The sequence below is a fragment of the Lineus longissimus genome, chromosome 1 (assembly GCF_910592395.1).
Source record: "Lineus longissimus chromosome 1, tnLinLong1.2, whole genome shotgun sequence".
Taxonomy (NCBI): Eukaryota; Metazoa; Nemertea; class Pilidiophora; order Heteronemertea; family Lineidae; genus Lineus; species Lineus longissimus.
The window spans coordinates 927,052-948,477 of record NC_088308.1 but is presented as its reverse complement, the minus strand read 5'-3'; the positions used below and the strand labels follow the sequence as shown (position 1 = coordinate 948,477).

At 40.9% G+C, this 21,426-nt stretch overlaps 1 protein-coding gene across 1 annotated transcript in view; it reads right to left on the bottom strand.

Moving 5' to 3' along the window:
• LOC135497360 (short transient receptor potential channel 7-like) overlaps nt 1-21,426 on the bottom strand; it is an 81,692-nt gene that overhangs the window by 34,394 nt on the left and 25,872 nt on the right. The window contains exon 2 of the mRNA XM_064787195.1: nt 4,048-4,080. Coding sequence (XP_064643265.1) covers nt 4,048-4,080 — 33 coding nt within the window. The remainder of the gene's footprint in view (nt 1-4,047; nt 4,081-21,426) is intronic.

Genomic DNA, 21,426 nt, shown 5'->3' with positions numbered 1-21,426 from the left:
GCTGTTTTCCCCAGCAAAATGGACCCGAAGTCCCAAACAAATAAAGTCTTTGGCTCATTTTTTATGACTGCCTTATTCCGGTCTTCTGTTTGATAAAGTATGAATGGCAATCTGACCAATGCCAGCTTTCGAAAACCCTTCACGAACAGAGTGTTGTAGGTAGATCAAGCTTTAACATGTTACGTTCACAAGCACCCACACCTAATTTGCCACAATCTATCAGTCTCATTCAACGTCTCCAAATACACACCACAAAACTACACACGAATCTTCACTGCACTATTACACCAGACTACCAAAGAGTCAATGCAGGCTGCCTGCCACCGTACAACGTCCATAAATGCACCTGACACTGACTATCCAACGACTGACTATATGCAGGCAACCTGTCACTGCACATACAACGTCTAGAGATGCATCTGACACTGACTATCCAACGACTGACAATGCAGGCTGCCAGTCACCGCACAACGTCCATGTACCTTACATTGACTATCCAATGATCGTATTGTCAAATCTACTTACATTATCATAGATTCTGAGATTTTCTTCATTTTCTCGCGATGTGTCTGTTTTTATCAAGACACATTTCTGTAAGTAGATGCATTGGGTTAGTTGATGTCTATTACACGAACCACCAACACAACTATACAACAGAAAGATACAGCACGATTAACATGATGTACTATTATTATACCAGGACACAGGTTATAAGTCTTAACACTCAACTTGAATGATAGCGGTTTTATTCACAAGATGGAATGAAACGCCAGTAGGAGGCTTTTTTCGAGTTCTCAACGGTTTTTCAAATTTTTTCCTGATTTGTCCGACTTTTCCTTAAAACCTTGGATTTCTACAAAACTATGCAAAATACTGGACTGGTCCACTCCATGTTCAAGTAGGGGATTTCTTTATAAAAATAGGCCGAACTTGATAAAACATAGAAAGGGAGAAAGCATAGAAAATCGCAGAGTGTCGTACTTATGTCGGAAAAATCAGGAAATTGCTAGAGAAATCGTTTCGAACGCGGAAATAGCCTCGTACTTGTGAAATGAGTAATCATCGATAATGTCCGCTATTTTGAATCAGTGCGTGCAACAAACTGTGTCTGTATGCAATACGTAAAAGTCAGAAAGCTCATAAGACCGATCGGAGGAAAGCATGGCTTTGTTGTGAAAATCACGACTGATTGCATGTTTGGAAAGAAACATAAACCGTACGGAAGTGCATACTATTGTTCACATGAGATAGACCTGCACTCCAAAGCCAATATGCCGTACTGCCACAAACGGTTGTATCTTCTCATTTCCGCGTGGATTCAGCGCATTAGCAACTTAAACATTTGTCAATCGGCTACGCAGAAAAACGCTCATTATGTACCTTAAGGACGACACACAGGAGGTAGGTACGTCATGTTCGTGACAGCGACCCCGACAAGACTTGTACTGACTCAGGCGACTTTGCATACACATCTCTTGTGTAGGCATAAACATAAGACACGGCGAGAAGATAACTCCAGATATCGAACATGTGATGTATGTCGGCATGTTATTTACTCTAGTTTTTGAAATAAAGGACAAAAGTAATGTAAACAAACAGACTAACAGTGGATGCAAAGAAGCAATTGCGATTTTACCACTCATGTACTGTAAAGTCTTCCAAAAAGTTCGAAAGCGATATAGTTTCGCTCTGGACTCGTCTTAGCCTCCTGGCGCTCGGTCCAACCTGTCGACATTCATTCTCTTCCATCGTAATGAAAGAGAAGATGTTCCAACGAAATTGGCAGTTATAGGACGGTGTGGCAACAACCGAGCGACTATCTCCACTGTGTCTGTGGGTTCTCTAATTCAGTTTGTTAATCCTTGGGTTATCGTGGAATTGCAAAAGTTGACCGGTGAAGAAAGAAATCAATTCTCAATGAAATCGGCAGTGTTAGCCTAAGTCGTTATTTTCTAGCGAGGGAATTATATAGCAAATTCAGCAAGAGTAATCATCAATCCAATGTCTGATAACTTCCCGAATTCAGTTTATATCCGTGGGTTCTGTCATGGAATTGTAAAAAGTGATCGGCAAACGTCTGATAGAAGTGTGGTTAGGTGGTCGATATGATATCTCTCAATACCTTCTGGCTTGACCCTGTGGTGTACCAAGGTTGGCTAATTAAGTAAATCAGAATGGCCAAGTTTTTGGCATCAGGATTAACGTGATCTTACTTTCAAGTCAAGTTTGTTGAGAAGCATTCACATTGAAGTACACGTTATAACGTTTTGTTAACATGGTATGACATGGAGTTAAAGAAACTATTTCATATAAAGTCCATTTACCTAATTAGTTAAAGACCATGCTTAAAGGCAAATTCACTCAAACGAGGATTTATATTCGCATTGCTGAAATTTACAGCTCCAGGCAAACTACTTACTATCCAATTTTACTTTTTTCCCTCAGAAGCGTCCTTCTTCATGATATTAAAATGATAGTGATAATACATTGTGCTATGGTTTACAGGATAAACTTGTGCAGACTCTTTCAATTGTCTTGAAAAGAAGAGTTTCTTTTAAAAATGAATATGGAATCCGATGAGAATTCCACAGGTGGAAATATGGAAACGATTTGTTTGTTTAGCTGGTCTCTTGCTAACATGCAATCATTTCATCATTTCAGAACCCACCAAGGGAATACCTGCGATAACATGAATACAAATATTCAAGGTTACAGTCCACGCATATTCTACGTACAGCTAGGGCAAAGTCAGAATGCCATGTATTTCGAATATGTAATTCATTACATCTGCGGTTGGTGTCAGAACGACCTTAGATCAAGTTTCTTATAAGTTATAGATGCTGATTGAAGAAACTTTCTCCTCCAAGATCATCCATGAGACTTATGTCGGTTTTTCCTGTGTAGCGCCCGGAATCAACAGGCATCATTATTGTACTACTCTGATGCTGCGAGAAACTAGGAGCAATGGTGAAGTTACGATAGTTGAGATATTGATGACTACTGCAACTTATCTACGAGGGTACTGGCTGAATCCTGAGTTCAAAAAGTCATTAAACACCTACGTAATTGGTACAATTAGCCAAAATCCTAATCGGAATTTTTGGTCCATCGCATTAGAAATTCAATCATATTTGGTCAATTGACCGTTGCGAGATAGATGGTATACTTCATTACCCACACTACTAATTGCCTATTAGAGCCGCCCAGTTATACAGATTCATTTATCAAGTTTATAACAGACGATTCATAGTAACCTACATCCTCAAATGTGACTTAAGCCGAAATGTTGGCTTTAAGACGACTGCGTTTAGTATTAGTTTTACTGAGTGTGAGACTTAATATAAGAGCTAACTTCTTCAACCTCAGAGCGGACTTCAAATAAGAGTAAGGCGTCTTTGTATAACTTGCCCTACCGATATATCAAACCTTCCTAGTACAGGTACATCCCGAACTATAAAATAATTTCTTCGCTGATATGATGACGTAGGCTGGAATAGCCCACACAATATCGGTAAAGAATTAGTGACCTTTATTGTTTGAAATATTAGCCGGGGAGATTGAAAGACATTACTTCTCCAAATTTAGAAACATATCGTTTTCCTATATTTGATGTGCAAGGAAACAATGTGGACACAATGCTGCTGTTTTTCACAAAAACAAAGAAGCGACTGCACAAGACCAGTAACAGCTAAAACTAACATGGGTGAACGAAATACGCTTCATTACATTGAACCAGAAACAACAAACTGCTATCAATACCTGCACAACGAAAACAAAACTGGTTAGTGCGATCATGAAAAGCAACACGTAGGGCGGTCAAAAAAGTTGTAATCAAAATCCAACTTTCTTATTACCAGGTTTTCTCGCTGTCGTGTAAGTGCCAAATACACTAAGCAACAACAACATGTACATGCACAACTATACTTTGGATCACGTGACCTATTAGCAAAGGTCAAAGGTGGGTGGATCGCGCGTTATCACGCGAGATGATGACGTCACATTGGTGTAAGCCGGGTTGAGCACAATGTGGTAAACAAAGTGACTTACCAATAGCCCAGCTCAGTTATTTCGCGTATGCACCTAAGATGAAAAAAATAAGACACCGTTAGCCTACATGTTGCTTTTCATTGTTACCTCAGCTAGCTAAGCATGTAGCACTAATGTGCATTTCTATACGTCTAGTCAACGGCTGAGATTGTAATTGTACAGAGACACCTCACTGTGCACGGTGTCTGCACATTTGCACATTTGTACTGAATGAACTATGCACAGCAACTCCTCATTATCACCGCCGATCAAGATGCCCGCACTTTCAAGCACGACAAGTGGATATACATTCTCACCTGATCGACAATAGGCGTACTTGTATCTACACATGCATCATAAATGAATGGTATTGCAAGAAAGAAGAAGAAAGAAATCACAAGGCCTGTCTGTCTGCTTCACAAGAGGCGACAAATTTCCAATTAGACATTTTATTCATCATTCTCAATCATTGTTGACAACCAAAGCTTGTGGAGGGAATTAAGCAAATCGGCGACGATGTTTATAATTAACAGCTACTATGCCGTTAGACAATAATTATATAACTCGTATATCTGATAACATTAATTTGGTAGACTCGGTGGGGACCCATTTTCATCTATTGGGGCTGATGTCTTGGTATCGTTCTCATTACCTATCTATACACGAACCTAACTCCGACAAACCAACCAGACGAACTGACGTTAGAATTTCATTAGAATTCACTGCAAACATGACAACTTCTTAATTGTAACACGAGAGAACATGGCCATGATGGCATGTACAAAATGTTCGATGTCAAATCTGTGATCCGTGCAATCAGATGAATAATGACATTCATTGTTGTAAACAAGATAGCTTCTCATTAATTACACGGTAGTTGTTGATAGGTACGAGCACGCGAAGTGGTGATAATGATTCATTACAATCGCTAGCAGAAACCCGATGGAATCTGTGTGGATTTTAAGGTGGATGATCCGTTATTATGCAGGCAGCAAGGCTTTTGGTCGAGTAAGAAAATGCGATGAAAAACCAGGACTCGATTTGAGAGTGCTCCATGAAAGTTGACACTATATGTAACTAAATCTAAGAGATTAAATTCATAGAGACGCCAATGGCAAGAAATATCCCAGGAGAATTGAGGCATCACACAGTTTAATTCCAAGGACAGCCAATCCCTGAATCGTCGATAAAAATTGGTATTCAGGCACGTTTCGAGACGACAAAACGTTCTGTAGTTCCTTATGGCGATTATCAACACTCTCAATCGTTAAAAATGACTCCGGGGATCGATCTAACTTAGGCTTTCATGAACAAGAAACAAATGGTAATCTTAAGGTTGAGAGGCTATTCCCAGGGGTAAACAAGTATAGTTTTGTAGTTATGGTGTGAAAAATATCTTAGTTCCAAGGTTGTTGTTGATGGCAACGATTACTGAATGATTGTAATGAAGCCTTTGTTCTCTCACGGGCATTGGCCTTGATACTGTATGTCAATGTCCTTGAATTTTTCATGGTTTTCAAATTACACTTTTTGAGTAAGGTCGGATAAAGTGGGAAGCGGTTGTCGAACATAACAAGGACAGTGAATCCGTTTAAAAGTCAGAGAAAGGCCCGATGCCAGAGAATAGAAGATAACATGCTGGTAAGGCCACGATTATGGAGTTCACGTTTTCACATGTAACGTATCACTGTTCACTTGTCATGCTTGACGTGAAGAACGAACAGGTCATTTCCAAAGAGCGGGCTACATGTTATGATTCACGAGGTCACTTTATACCCTCGCGTCGTGTTTTCAAGCCTAAGTCAGTTAACGCGTGACAAGTGAAACATGACAAGTGACAAAGTGAAACCTATATAACCCCGACCTTAGGGACGTGTTCGCTGATACATGGTGCAATCAAACTTGTCAGATGTTTATGTTTATGAATCATCCCCTCGTGACCTTGACCGTATAGTTCTGAGAATGCATTCGGAAGAGGAAAACACACTATCCGAAGAAGGGAGTGCAACTTCCGTCATAAGAGGAAGTGGTTGTCACCGAACGTGCACATTTATTGATGAAATGCTGAAAATGTGTCGTTCCTTTGTGTATCTTCGTTATGATGGTACATGTAGATTGTTTGGCTCGTATTTCTTTGAATGATGTACAGGCTATAGTGAAAGAATGGAATGTGGTCTTCCTTATGATGGTTTATGGCCTACATCGGAAATGTGCTGCCTATTGAAATTAGTACTTGAAAGTATATCAGATTAAAATACCCAAACCACTCGTTTTTCAAAAGTTTACAACTTTCAAATTGCTGGAGACAAATATATTACTTGCTGCATGCTACGTTAAAATCTTATTCCCAATGGGGCAATTACATGTTATTCTATTTTAGCGAGATACATCAGCTGCACCACACATAACGCTTGAAATATTGCGGAATATATAATTTACTTTGCATCATTGCAAAAACGGAATACTCGTCTGGTGAAATGTGTAGGTTCTCGACACTCTTCTGTAGTGCGGTGAAAAATGTATTGTCATAATATAACAGTAACATCAAGAAAATATGCAATGGTAAGGTTCGGCCTTTGCTTTTGTTCTTTGTTTAACTTGGAGTGACATGTTTTCTACAGTTGTGTTTTACTGCCTTGACCTCAGAGCCACATGAATCAATCACACACTTGCCCAGCTGGGTGAATCACATGTACAACAAGGTTGTTTAACATATGGCCCAACAACAGGTGAATACCTTATCAAAACATTGAATAAATACATCTACTCGCTCTGATCACAAGAACTAGCAGCTGACGATCTGATTTGAAATCAAATAGTAAAGCCAAATACATTCCGTTTGGCAATAACAATCTGACTCGAGAGGTTTCAAAAACTAAAAGTTTGAGGAATTTTCTACCTTGGTGATCCAGGACGTACAGATAGATACCCTTTCGATATGACTGCAAGCAAGACTTATCACTGAAGTGATTCAGAACACACATTCCGATCGAGATGAAGATACCAGGGGCTATATCTTTTTGATCTTTTTGTTCAAATAATCAGATTTTTCGTTGAGGGAAAATCACCGGCTGACTTAATGATTTAATGACAAGGAAGAAGATGCTCGGTGTAATGTTACTCACCATTTGCGATAAAATCAGATTTCCCCTAACTGCTTAGCTTTTTTTCCTTTTCCATAGCAAACGTTAATCGTTGGGATGGGAATTGCATGAAACGTATCGAACATCATAGGAAATTGTTGACCCTGACTAAAGAAACATTAATGGATTTGGATTACTAGTATTTCCTCAGAAGAATGTGGGTGATTATCACCAACTATTTTCTGTGTACTTTTTAAAAGCACCAAGATAATACCTGGTGTAATCCTTCACATACTATTTCACTTTAACTACTTGTATCAGTACGGCTGATAAAGCATTCATTAATCTTTTGGATTCTTGTCGGTGAAGTAATAACCGAAACTACACACTTCGACTGATCCAGGTATGTGACAACAGAAACCTGAATCGCCAGAACCTTCATCAACTACTGGCCGCGTCCAAGTCAGAAAAAAACCCACATTCTCTTCATCACAGCCTCGAACCTGCCGCTCATTGTGAGAGTGATTGAGCCACCGGATAAAATGGTGCTAATCAACTTCATACATTCTAGATTAGTCATTGGGTTCGATCCGGCGACGAAATTGACGCTAAGCAGTAGCTCGCTAGATACCTCCCACCTCGTCTCATACAACAGAGTCGCGGGACTTCACAAAAGAGAATTCTTATATGACGAATTGATGGGACTGTTGGCAAGGTATTGCATATTTATTGCATGGCCGGAACCTGTGAAGGTCGACGTCTCGTCCGAATCGGATGTCGAACCGACTGCCGAGTGCATTATTGTGATACCAGTGCCCATTCTCCAAAGTAGCGATTCAAGCATCTCTGCCAGTATCTGAACCTTGTGTGAAATAAAAATTCACTCTATTGCACACATGGTTCAGATAGCCAAACCTTGGCTATCAGAGGCGAAGAAAATAGCCACCCTAACATGAAAGCCTTGGTGGCTGAACGGTTAGAATGCTCGACTTTCGTTCTGGTGGTCACGGGTTCGACTCCTCGTGAATCCACAACACTTTTCTCTTTTTTTCTCTCTTCATTTTGTTGTTATTTATTCATTCTTGTACATATATGATTATCATTATTTTTATTATTATTGATATCATTATCATTATTATCATGAAGAAAGCCCCCTAACCCGAGCTTTACACGATCGAGCACATTACATCTTACAATGTGTTAACGTGGACATCGACGAGAGTACATGTGTTAACTCCATCACAAATGGTGCAGTAGATACATCAAACCATCTCACTTGCGCTGCTGATCGTAAACATGCCTTATTTGACTCTGACATTCATTTTTATTCACACGAGTGAACGTCTCTGATTCATCCTATACTAAGATGAGAATATTCTCACTAATTCAATTTGTTTGATCCCCGCATACTTGGTACTAAACCTTGATTTATAGGCTTCATATGCCACGTCTGACTTGTAGTTGATGGTTTATTCATTTTGTATTCCAATTTTGAAAGATGGTCTGAGTATGGTCTGTAATTTGGTTGGAGTCATAGAAATAGCGGCAGATGTCTCTTCATCACAGCCTCGAACCTGCCGCTCATTGTGAGAGTGATTGAGCCACCGGATAAAATGGTGCTAATAAACTTCATAAATTCTCGATTAGCCATTCGGTTCGATCCGGCGACGAAATTGACACTAAGCAGTAGCTCGCTAGATACCTCCCACCTCGTCTCATACAACAGAGTTGCGGGACTTCACAAAAGAGAATTCTTATATGACGAATTGATGGGACTGTTGGCAAGGTATTGCTTATTTATTGCATGGCCGGAACCTGTGAAGGTCAGCGTCTCGTCCGAATCGGATGTCGAACCGACTGCCGTGTGCACTATTGTGATACCAGTGCCCATTCTCCAATGCAGCGATTCAAGCATATTATCTCTGCCAGTATCTGAACCTTGTGTGAAATAAGAATTCACTCTATTGCACACATGGTTCTGATCGCCATACACTGGCTATCATACGCGAAGAAAATAGCCACCCTAACATGAAAGCCTTGGTGGCTGAACGGTTAGAATGCTGGACTTTCGTTCTGGTGGTCACGGGTTCGACCCCCGTGAATCCACAAAAAATTTTCTCTCTTCATTTTGTTGTTATTTATTAATTCATGTACATGTATTGATTATCATCATTATTTTTGTTTTTATTATTATTATTATTGGTATCATTATCATTTTATATGGTTGGAGTCATAGAAAAGCGGCAGATGCGTATACGACCACGTTGCAATGGCTTTGTGATCCAAGGTACTCTAACAGAAGCAGTGTCTCGTCGTGCACAGGGAAAGTTTTATATCCGGCCGACATCCGTTGCGGATATCCAATACAACGAACTAATCTACAAGCGTATCAACAGAAAATCTGTGGCAGAACAGTGACATTATTCTTCCAATACTTTCCATTTGAAGAAGATTGAAAAATCTTCCCAAACAGCTCTTAAGAGAACAGACTGACATCCATTGTATATCAACGTTTCACCAGTCGACCAAAGACATACTGGAATTTTGTGCCGATGTCAGTGCCGATGTAATAATACACAGGTGTGTGTCATTACTATTTGTGATTGCACTATTACAGTTAGGTGACAAGAGGTCTGCCAAGTACCTTTGGCAAGATCTAAAAAAAAAACTTAAGCTCTGCTGTTTGTCTCTCCCGATGTGGCAGGGATCGCATGCATAGTTCCAGTGGCTCGACCTGACAACATAGTCTACTATGCGATCATAGTACATGTATGTCCATTAGTCCAGGGTAACGCTTTATATCTCTGAACAAGCAGAGAACAATAAGGTAGAACTATTGTAGGGACTAAACTGACTACACTTCGGCCAACTAATCAAGGTAATTGAAAGGACAGTCTGGCTGTTCGGTTCACACATCATTGATCCCATTCAACATTGGCCTTTGATCTGTGACACCCTTTTCTTGAAGCTCTATAGTACATTCCATAGGTTTCTGGAAATCCGAGCGTTCAAAGAAAACTCGGATGATGTCGGACGTTCTCGGAAGAATTAGGAAATGTAGGGAAACTGTTCGAAACTCGGAATAGGTCTCCTGCTAGTGATACAAGCCAGCCTCCTGCTACAACACTAATGTTTTCCTAAAAGAGTTCTGACACGGAATAGACGAAATCAGTAGTATTAACTCAGGCCCGAACTGCTTGAATTTCTTCTTACAGCATCTCCGAACCCAAATTGACGAAATCACTACGAACAAACTGAGTACAACAGAATAGTTAGCAGTCAAATTCGAAGATCATGACCCATTCACTGCAAGATAACCAACAGCACGAATTGCAATAGACACAGCCACCGAAACATCAAACTCTTTGTACATCCGTCTTGATGGCACTAAGTCGCATGATAATATCTTCTTCTTTTGTGTCCGCCGGGAATCTATCACCATTTTCTCGGGTAGGGACAGTTGTTATCCTGTTTGTATAGCAGAGACACGGCTATGGAAAAAGTGATTTCTATTCTTTGGGTGTTCATGAATGTTGCTGGATGATAAATGAAGAGAATAGAGTATAAACCTCGGGAATGTCTGGATGAAAGGTCTGATACAGGTCGAGACACTGCGTATACTGCATGACTTGACGTATCTTTTGTGAGGAGTTGCTTTGGCTGTGAGGTGTTTTTGATGCAGTTTGTCACTGAGGTTACGAAGAGTTTATCACAACCACCACAGTCATCAGGTGTGTACCCAAAGTCATTGACCTTGGCAGATATAGCAAGCACTCCCATCACCGTTCTCCATCCCTTTATCGAAACTGCCAACTAGAAAGAGCGTTAACAACAAACGGCAATTAGCTCACCTTGATTCTGACCATGTATGTGCAGGCTGACAAGAGCATTGTACGACGGGGACTCAGATCACTCTGAGAGCAAAGGTGTTTGTTCCGGTGCCCTTGACTCATTCATCATACAATAAAGTAGATGAGTTTTTCCTATTTGATGATCGATCATAACGTTGCTACGTGATTGTCAAAATGACACTTGATTTCATCGCTAGTTAGGCTTCAACGAATGCAGTGTTGACAAATCTAAAAGCGTGATGACAACTTGTTTGAAGAAAGGTTAGTCTTTCCTGTCCATGATACTTGTCTTCAAAGTTTTATGGGTGCAGCATTGATACACACATATATCCCCTGGCTAAATGGTCAATGCATCCGCGCACACACCGAATACTGACAATGGCTGCAAATAGAGTTCAGATCCTACTTCATTGTCATTACTTCATTTTGTCCCAATTCCTTAATGTTCACCATCATACTCCAATAAAACATGTTCACAACATCCAACGTCTAAATCCTTTCTACTCCCAGCTTGTCATATCGATGATTTTATATCATATTTTTATATCTATTTTGTATTTTTCCAAGTTCTACTCCAATAAGAGCATGCTCCCAATTGCCATCCATCACATCATTGCAGGTCGTGTTGGTGCACCATCTACTTTTCTCCAATATGCCATAAAGCATTTTGCATTTACTTCTATACAGATTCTTTAAATCCAATAAAAGCTGCTCGGGCATTAAGCATGCTGCTTCGAAGTCGGAAAGACATCCATCACTTTGGCATTAAAACCTGTAGACATGCACTCTATTCCCAATATGTCATACAGTAATAATTGGGCAGCGTTCGAGTTGATTAGCCCTATCCATTACATTATCAGAGCAATCAATTAGATGATTATTATATCACGATTATTGAGTCCGTCTGGTTCACCTAGACTGGTCGCTGCTTCTTGTGATTGATTGGACACAGGAAGAGATTGAGACAGCAGTAATCATTCTCCCGGTGAATCTTGGATTCACATTTTCATGTTTGGGATACAAAGAAGCTTAAGCATTCAAAACATAAGCCTCAAGAAGCCACATCGTCTCAAGGACTGCACCACAGTCGTGTAGTTTTACTGTGCCTTTGGTTCCGTTCAAGCCATTGAAGTGGCAGTGACCCTTCACATAAGCCTCAAAGAAGCCACAGCGTCTCAAGGACTGCACCACAGTCGTGTAGTTTTACTGTGCCTTTGGGTCCGTTCAAGCCATTGAAGTGGCAGTGACCCTTCACATAAGCCTCAAAGAACCCACAGCGTCTCAAGGACTGCACCACAGTCGTGTAGTTTTACTGTGCCTTTGGGTCCGTTCAAGCCATTGAAGTGGCAGTGACCCTTTACATAAGCCTCAAAGAAGCCACAGCGTCTCAAGGACTGCACCACAGTCGTGTAGTTTCATTGACTGCCCTTGGTTCCGTTCAAATCATTGAGGTGGCAGTGATCCCTCACCCTGCTTGAGCAAATCTTGCATTCGTGTTTTGTATGTTAAGGAGAGCTAAACACATCGGATATCAACCTCAAAGACGCCACAACCGTGTATCGTACGAGTTCGATTTGGTCCAATCAGACTTAAACAACAACGATCCTTCAACATGTGAGAATAAGTTTTGGGTTCGTGCTAAGTATTGAAATATTTACACACGGTTAATTTCTGTTAATTTCATGTGAGAATAAGTTTTGGGTTCGTGCTAAGTATTGAAATATTTACACACGGTTAATTTCTGCTTCAGACAAAATAACACCTGCGAGTCTGACATGCCTGGTTTAAATCCCAAATATGCCAAGTCTGTAAGGCCGCAGTGGGATTGCAACGCACAGATCAACTAAGGGTTGTTATCTAGTTCGACTGGGTCGATGATAAAGTCTCAGTTGATATGGTACAAGCCAGGCACCGGATGACACAGTGCACAGAAAATGTTCAGATGATTATATCCAACACTGATTCTGCGTTAGCTCAGTGTTGCCCATATCCCCACATTATAGTCTCAGTACCTGTCCACGACCTCTTCCCACGGCTTGAAGCTCGGACTGGCACTAAGCACCCCGGGGTCCATCCAAACTTACGAGACACCAATAACAGTTCACTGACCTGCTGGCCATATCTGGTAAACCAAGGCAACGAATTCAATTGCTTTCCCAGTATTGCAAAAGTGCTCAACAAACAATTTGTTGCGGAAGTTATGACTTTGGAATAGGAAAGTTCGAGAGAAACACAAAACTCTAATTCACTTGGCTCACTCTAGTGAAAGTGGTTTGGCTTCAATTTGTTTTTTCTACCAAAATAATACATTCCCAACCAATGTCTGTGTATCGGAGAAAGTAACTTGGCAAGCAGCGCACAAACACTCATACAGATAAGTCAATAACAATCATTTTACCATCCCGATACCAAAGCAGGCGGAATATTATCATCTGTCATCAAAAGTGAAGCACGTCGCTAATGGCCGTACTATGAATGGGTCTCAAGAGACAATGGTCGTTATCTCTATTTGCCCAAACTACCAGTTTCATGCGATTCAAACGATTTCTACCAGTCGTACATACACATCATCATCTTGTCTGCGATAACTTCAATGGAAACACAGCTGGATTAGACTTGTCACTCTGATTTTAACTTGTTAGTGAGGTCTATCATAGACGTCAATCGGATGTTCCCTAATGTTTCTGTGCTCACTGGAATACTAGTGGGCAAATTGAAAGGTCCAGAGTTATTTATCTCATAACAGTCAGGGAAGAGGCATGTTGGGGCGTATGGTACGGCTTATTTGTTGCCAATACGGCACGACCATTTTGGGTGCGAGAAATCGGTTCTCTTCGAAATTCTAATTTGCATTGCTCCTCCATTAGTCACATAATACATTCAATTTCCGTTTAAAATTAATTTGTGAATTCAGATTTTCACACCACTTGAGACACGACTCATTTGAACTGAAAGGCTGTCTGTTTCAATATGAACCAATATGAGTTCCTCATAATATGTCAGATAATCAGAGCCATGTGATGGAGTGAACACTTTATTACTCAAAGGGACTGACCCTAGTAGCGCAAACTAGTTCCTCTCACCGTCCAGGAGGGATGCTAGAATCTAGAGATGCGTTGTGGCTGGTTGACCCTCCACGAGCCGAAATTGATGAGTAAGCAAGCCAACCTGTAACATCTTGGAAGAATCTGTAGAATCATGCATCACCGTGCCTCTGTAAGCAGCTTGTTTGATGAACGTGATCAGTCCGTCCCAGTTAAATGGTATCTCACTCAAAGACTACAAACAGCACCGTTCGTCATAAAGTTCTATAATCATTATATGGAACCACTGGTGGTAGTGAACAAAGGCGATAGCTTCAATGTCAATGCATGCGACCGTGTGGATTATCGGGTCCAGATATCAGACTGTTTTCTATTTTCTTCTCAACCTTGTCGAGATACCGATGGCAGAGAGACGGGAACATCTCCTGTGATTTCTTGCAAGTGAAAATGACTATACATTTAAAGAATGACCATTACATCTTTTCAGGGTAAAGTTCAAGTATATTTCAAAAATCCAAATTGAAACCACCCCACACAACTCCATAGAGTGGTTTCAGCATGTCCTCAGCGTAATGATATGCACTGCGACCATTATGATTACGGGGAGCCGCCTGCGTTGAGTCGACGTGTACGTTTCGGATTAGAAACAACGATGACAAACACACTGCCGCTCTTTGTTTATTCCTCTCACGTGGCGTGTTTTTCATACAGAAATCAATGTCGTTTGATGCAGTTTACGTCCATTATTCCGAGTCCAACCTGTCAAGGGTTTCACGGCTCATTTCCCCGATCGGGTTGACAAGACATTCTCGGAATTGTTTCACCACCGCGGTACGTGTACAGTGATGTGGAGTGCGACCGATTCGGTGTTGGACACTTCAAGTAGACAGAGCGGAGGAGGTGTTGGGATGACGTGAGATTACATGACATCATTCCATATTGTGTCAGCACGAAATCATTGCCGTTATCAGCTAATAAGCAGCTTTACGGGCTCTGAGAAGAAAAATATGTTTGATGGCCTCATTGGGGAAGTTGGTAGTACTTTCACGTGACGTGATGCAACTCTGCAAGTCCTTTATCATTATTTCATCCAGAATCACGATTATTTTCGCAATTCAGGTTGTGTGTGTCAATGAATACAGCTTATGCTTGGTTGGGTGTAAGTATGTTCCTCAGATTTAAAGAACCGGTGTCATTTCGCATCATATTTGACTATGGTTCACATTATTGGCCACAAAAACATATCGCTGGAGTAATCGAAATTAAATCAAACTTTAGCCCAAAGTAGAAAAATGCTAAAGTTGGTTTTGAAATCTATCTTCAATCTGTCATGTTTCACAAACCGACAGCAGATATAACCCCTATATTACTACATCGAAAGATGACTAAACGACAGATGGCACAACCATATCTTATACAAGGTCCAGCCCGGTAAGAAGTGCAACACACTCCACAATTCCTGCTTATCAATTTGCACTTAACACATAAAATGGCAAACAACAAAAAGTGGTCAAAGTGACTGCAATTGCTTCGCTCTCAGTTGGAGCACATTTAGCGAGTACTTGAGTCCTCCTGCGGTGGGCCGCGGGAGCTCCTGGCATTGTTCTGTAGAGGGCTAACGTAATTTGATCGAAACTGGTTTGGACTGGCTGCACAATCAGCGATAATCACGACCTGATCGATAACATACGGGCCGCTGATGCGTACAAGCTGGCGACCGGGCAGGTTCAATCTGGTTTGCTGGTCGCGCAAATCACTCGTACATTCAATTAAACCGAATTAGATTTCTCTGAAACCCAGGGTCTGAGTCAAGAACAGAATTAGCCCAACACGCACGTCTTAAGGGTAAGGAAACCACCAGAAGCCCATTGCCAGTGATGTTTTTCCGTTTTACCCGGTGTAAAGTTTTGAGTGGTTACGTTTCTGAGTGATCTCCCCTCATTGTACGAGGAACACTAAAAAACAGATGGAAACGATTGTCTCTGTTTCCCTAACTGAAAGGTCATGGTCACTTTAGCTGTCTTTTGATGGAAACACTGAAATATGGACAACACACAAGCAAATCTCACCCAAGTAGGAAACATGAGTAGATTTGGTGGACTTCTTCTCTCTTGACGAAGGTCAAAGGCGTATTATGTCAATTCGTGCCAAACCGTAAAAGATCGGAACAAGAACGAAAAACAACGAGAAAAGCTGAGAAACACGACGTTCTTTGTCACATGGTTCAAGGTCAAATATTCCGACAATAAACAAAGCTTAAGATGACATGACTAATTGTACCGTAAGTTAAAGATCATCGGCTGGTTTATTGTATTACAAGTTGTTTAAAAACGTCCCATAGCCTATACAAGGAAGCGCATAAATAACGACCACTTCTCATAAGAGAGTCACATATCAATCTTGTTGACTATGGCTAAGAAATAACCCCCACACTAAGGCAGGGAAGGCAAATATTTGTGTAAGCAATCTTCATTAACTGTGGTTATGTTAGCCAGCATTGTATGACTGGCTCCTATATCTTAGTAATTAACGTACTCAAACACCGTTGATAGTGAGTGCCTTGCTATGGCTAGGAACTGGAAACGTGTGAATGTGTATGGAAAAGACGAAGGGGCGATTGGTCATGACTTATGATATACTCTCTTTTACACATTAAAAGGTCAGTCCTCGTAAACTTGGTGACACCACCCACTATCAATATTAGAAGGTCAAAGATAAATAGTAATGACCACCATTGGAAATGTACAATTCTAGTAGCTAATTGAACATAGAATTGGGCTGCGTTACCTTTCAATCGTGTTACCTCTTAATGTGTAAAAGAGAGTATGTCAACTTTGCCCGAGTCTAGCCGGTATTCAATACAATGCAAGTATGATGTGCATAGGTATGATGTGATCGGATAAAGAGCATATTAGCGCCCTGTGAGCAGAACCTGCGATAACACGAGAAGCCAGAGCTATTTGTTAACTAGGTTTGGCATTATTTCAATCGCTTGCCTCTTCAACAGATGACATTTTTTAAATCATCTAAAACTCATTGTGGCGTTTACATAGTTGATAAATATGCCACTTTCACTGAATTATACATTGTATCTGTCAAGGTTTAACACCGACGGTGATTTTTAAACGATCTGTTACTCGCGCATCTTATTTTATGAGGCAGTTGTATCAATAACATATTATTAAGAAGTGAAATTATTACCTTATATTTGTCCAATTATTAACAGTAAATAACGTAAACTGTAATTATTTCAATTGGCGCCAACACAATGTATAAGAGATCTGTGCATCATCAAAGTTAGTCTCAAGCACGTACAGTGCTGGAGCACGATGTTCAAGACATTTTGTAATGTAAGTAAAATGTTTACCCTCACATCCGAATAAGTGATCGGCGCACACAGGCACCACGTATGAAAAAGTCCTACTGGAAGCTTGGCCGGTGAACCCGACCTGGGATGTAACGTGATAAAAGCACAAGTGACTCAGGCTCAAGGTCTTATCTTTGGGGATATTGGGCGGACATCGGTTGGTTGGTAGGTTTGACCATGGAGGAATACCTCCATGGTTTGACCTACCAAAACTCTTTTTAAGCGGTGAATGGACAATTCAAATTCAATTACAATTTGACATCAATGGGAAAAGTATCAACCTCACAAAAAGTTACACAGTTATACTTTGGTGTTCAGCCATCTGATGAAACGTACACTGATTTTCTACCAACTAGCAGGATAGGTGTTGCTGTAATCTCCATATGGGCATCGGACTGTGTTAATGTCAAGCACCGAAACCCGCAAGTCTAAGCAGCAGTTGAAGAGACCCAGCTGCCTGTAAAACACAGGGCGTCCAACTATTGATTGAAATCAACCAGCCAAAGAAAATTGCCAGTTGAAATTTGAGACGATTAAGCTGCTCGTAGCGTCAACTCAGGAATTGGCTCATAGAATTGCTTGAATAGATACGGAAATCGTGATGTTTATTAGCAGGCTCTGCAGTGTTAGGGTGGAGACCTTTGACATATGATTAGTTCAGGGGTTCAGTGCACTGAAGGTCGAGGATGGGGCGGAGCCCTCCGACATACAACCAGCTTAAAGCTTCTGTGCTCTAAAGTTCTAGGATGGGGCGGAGCAGTACACATTACTCAAAATGGATGACATGACTTGACATCCTGAACGCGTTCCTGTATGTATGTGGCTTGGTCGAGAAACTTTCAGACGTAGGTCGTTCGAAAGTCCTGTTCATTTCAAATATGCATGTTCTCGAACACTATTTTCCTACACGTGCCAAATGCTTCAGATTTAGACATTCACAGTACAAAAAGCACAGGTTCGTACATTCCAAGACATCTCGGGATTAACAAAATCGTATTCATTCACATCACTGATCGCGTATCTCATCCATCTAGGCTTCCACTTTACACGTGTTACGAGGAAACTACAGCATCGATATAATACGGCATCATATCGATACGTCGATGTTTGCCATATTTGAAAGCGTCTGCATGAAAAAAGAATAATTTCTTCTCGGACAAGGCGTGTCAAGGAAAGCTGTGATCTCTGTAAGACATCAATAGTGAAAGATCTTGCACCTTTACGACCGTAGAGTTGCTAATAAATCAAGGTCTCCGGATGGGGCGGTCGGCGATGTGATAAAAGAGGGAACGACATCGTCTGGGATCATCGCCACGGGACTTTGGGAAGACGTATTGCTTGAATCTTGCTAGAACAGAAATGACACTGTGGCACTTAGTTTTAAGGCCAACTTGACTTGGTCTCCACAATACAATTCATCTCACAGTAGAGGTTGAACAATCGTAGAGCTTTTGCACGAAACAGGTTTGTCACAAATTTGGCGTTAAGTCTAATGGGCTTAACTGTAGCGTGTAACACAAAGTTAAAGTTAACGCCAAGTTTGTGACGAAGACTGTTTTGAACAAACAGGCCCCGTGGACTACTGGATCCAGTCAACAGTCAATGAACTATTGGTCTCTACAGGCAAACAAGTCACAATTTTCATCCTACTACGGATTCGAAATCTAACTCATTAAGCCATTTGGTGAGCGCTCCTAAGCGTCTTTCTGTTAACAGACACACAAACACTGATCACAATCATGATATGAGCATTTCACACACGCGACATAGTGTGTATATCCTCGCTTTTATTTCCGCTATGCAAAGTAAACGGGTAATGGGGCTTATCTTGCGGATTTCGCCCCAGTTAACGTGTTCGCTGTGCGGCATCCTGATGAATTACCGGCGGGCCGGGCGAGAAGTCACTGCACTTCCAAGAGGAATACAGTTGAGAGAAGTCGCTACACTTTCAAGAACCTGTACACTCTCGGCTCCTCGCCGTTAAAAGATTTTGTTTTAAACATTCAGTGTACTCATAAGCTCCGTATAGAAGACATTGAGTACAAATTCCGTTGACCATTCTTCTAAATCGGATCATACCACATATATCTTGTCAAAACATAAACATACACAATATCGTACTTTCTGTAGAAATTTAAATATTGATGGTGTCCTGTTTGAAGACCCTACACTCAACAATGCTTGAAGAAACGAACGCTGTATTATCTAACATCAGTAAAGTACCTTCTGCGTTGGTTCATCAACTAAGACTCACAATTTAGCAGCAGGGTAAACAACGTGAAGCTGGACCATTAAAGGCATCTTCCATTACCACGGAGACATCATAATTTAGGTCGTTTTTCTTCTTAGAAGTGTGACTTGAATACGTTATCTTCTCAATATATCAAAATAGCGAAAAGTAAACGTACTATAAGGAAGGCTTTAAAAGTGCATCAAGGGCAGCCCATGGACGACGTGTGAATAGAACGAAAATACTGTATGTTGACAGTCAAAGCAAAAAATTACCAAACTACATGCCTGGAGCCTGGCGGCGACTGTTGGGTTTGACTCAGGGACCCTTTGACCAGTAGACGAGCGTTGTAGCCACCACATGGTATTGAGCGGCTCCTGACAATATTTAAGTCAGTGATACCACAATCTTGTTTAAAAGAATCATACACGAATGTTGAGAGGGAACGTACTGCCGGCCTACTTATATGAGAACTTGAATCTTAAAAGAACCTGGTAACGATCGTGCATGTTCATAAAAAACGGATTAGATCTAGATACAGAATCTTATCTTATAATCGTAGTCAGGTTGATTCTGAGGAACAAAGAAACTCCTCTTCAAATTATTGATGGTTGACAGACAGCCGCTGAGAACAAGGCCCCTGTGGGCTGCCGCGAATATCGATGGGACTCGGGACACTCAGCCGAACGAATGGTGATAGAAAACGTGAGTTATACGACTAGGGAGATTTCTCCCCCGGACAATCAATAAAGTCATGAACACGAGTTTCGAAGATTTCGTTCAGAGGGTGGTGTATGTTAAATATATGCCGGAGTACATATTGAACATCGATCATGTACCGGGTGAAAAGGTCTTGCTCATATGCAGTTCTCATCCACGATGGAGATAGGCGCCCACCAACTGCTGAATCTAATTTTTTCTCATGTTTGTCGGCCAGTGATTTAGCCAAAGGTTTTACCACTCTCCAGTTACCATCAATGCAAAAGTCAATCTATTTGATGCTAATGCATAGTAGATCGTGTTTCAAGAGGGGTAACATTTCAAAGCCCAGGCCTTCATACAGCTTAAACAGTTTTGTGTCCCAGTGTTATACCGATGAAGACTGACGCAAAACCGTGACAATATTGACTAGAGAGAGAGCGAGGACTGTCAACCTGGTTTGATCACAATCCGAGACATCCAACATTGACAATAATGCAGTTCGAATTAAATAAAATGAAATAATTTGTATGGGTAAAGATAGTCCTATCCTATTGGTTCGGGCGCACATCGCCAAATCGAATACTCTGATTGTCCAGTATGACAGTTCAAAGGATGATAACAAACGACTGTATCGTGGTATGACAATTTTACGGTGATCCATAGCTGTATGGATAAAGATACCGAATTGCACAGGACGAACGAGTGACATATTTTGGCGTAAGCTTCGATGATGTATCCATTAAATTCGTTTGTATTTCAATCGCCCACTTCACATTGTTAATCAGAAGTGTGGTAAGCTTTGTCGTTTACGTACGAGCTGATCAAGTTATGTTCTATATGTTTCATATCAGGACAGTACTCTCTTTCTGGGAAAAAATATATCTGATTGTTATTATATCACCACTATTAGGTGTCTATTCCGGGTTCAAATGATGTACCTACGTATATCGTCGGTACAGGTATTGTAGGTCGTTAAGGACTAGCAGCAGATATTACAAAGTCTATTGACTTGTTGTGGGTTTTTTTTCGTTAAGTTCATTTTTTCTTACAAAAAGATAAAATAACTCTTCGTAGCGCCCTTTCACTGAAAATGATCGATAGGTGCAGCACTTTTAAATATTCT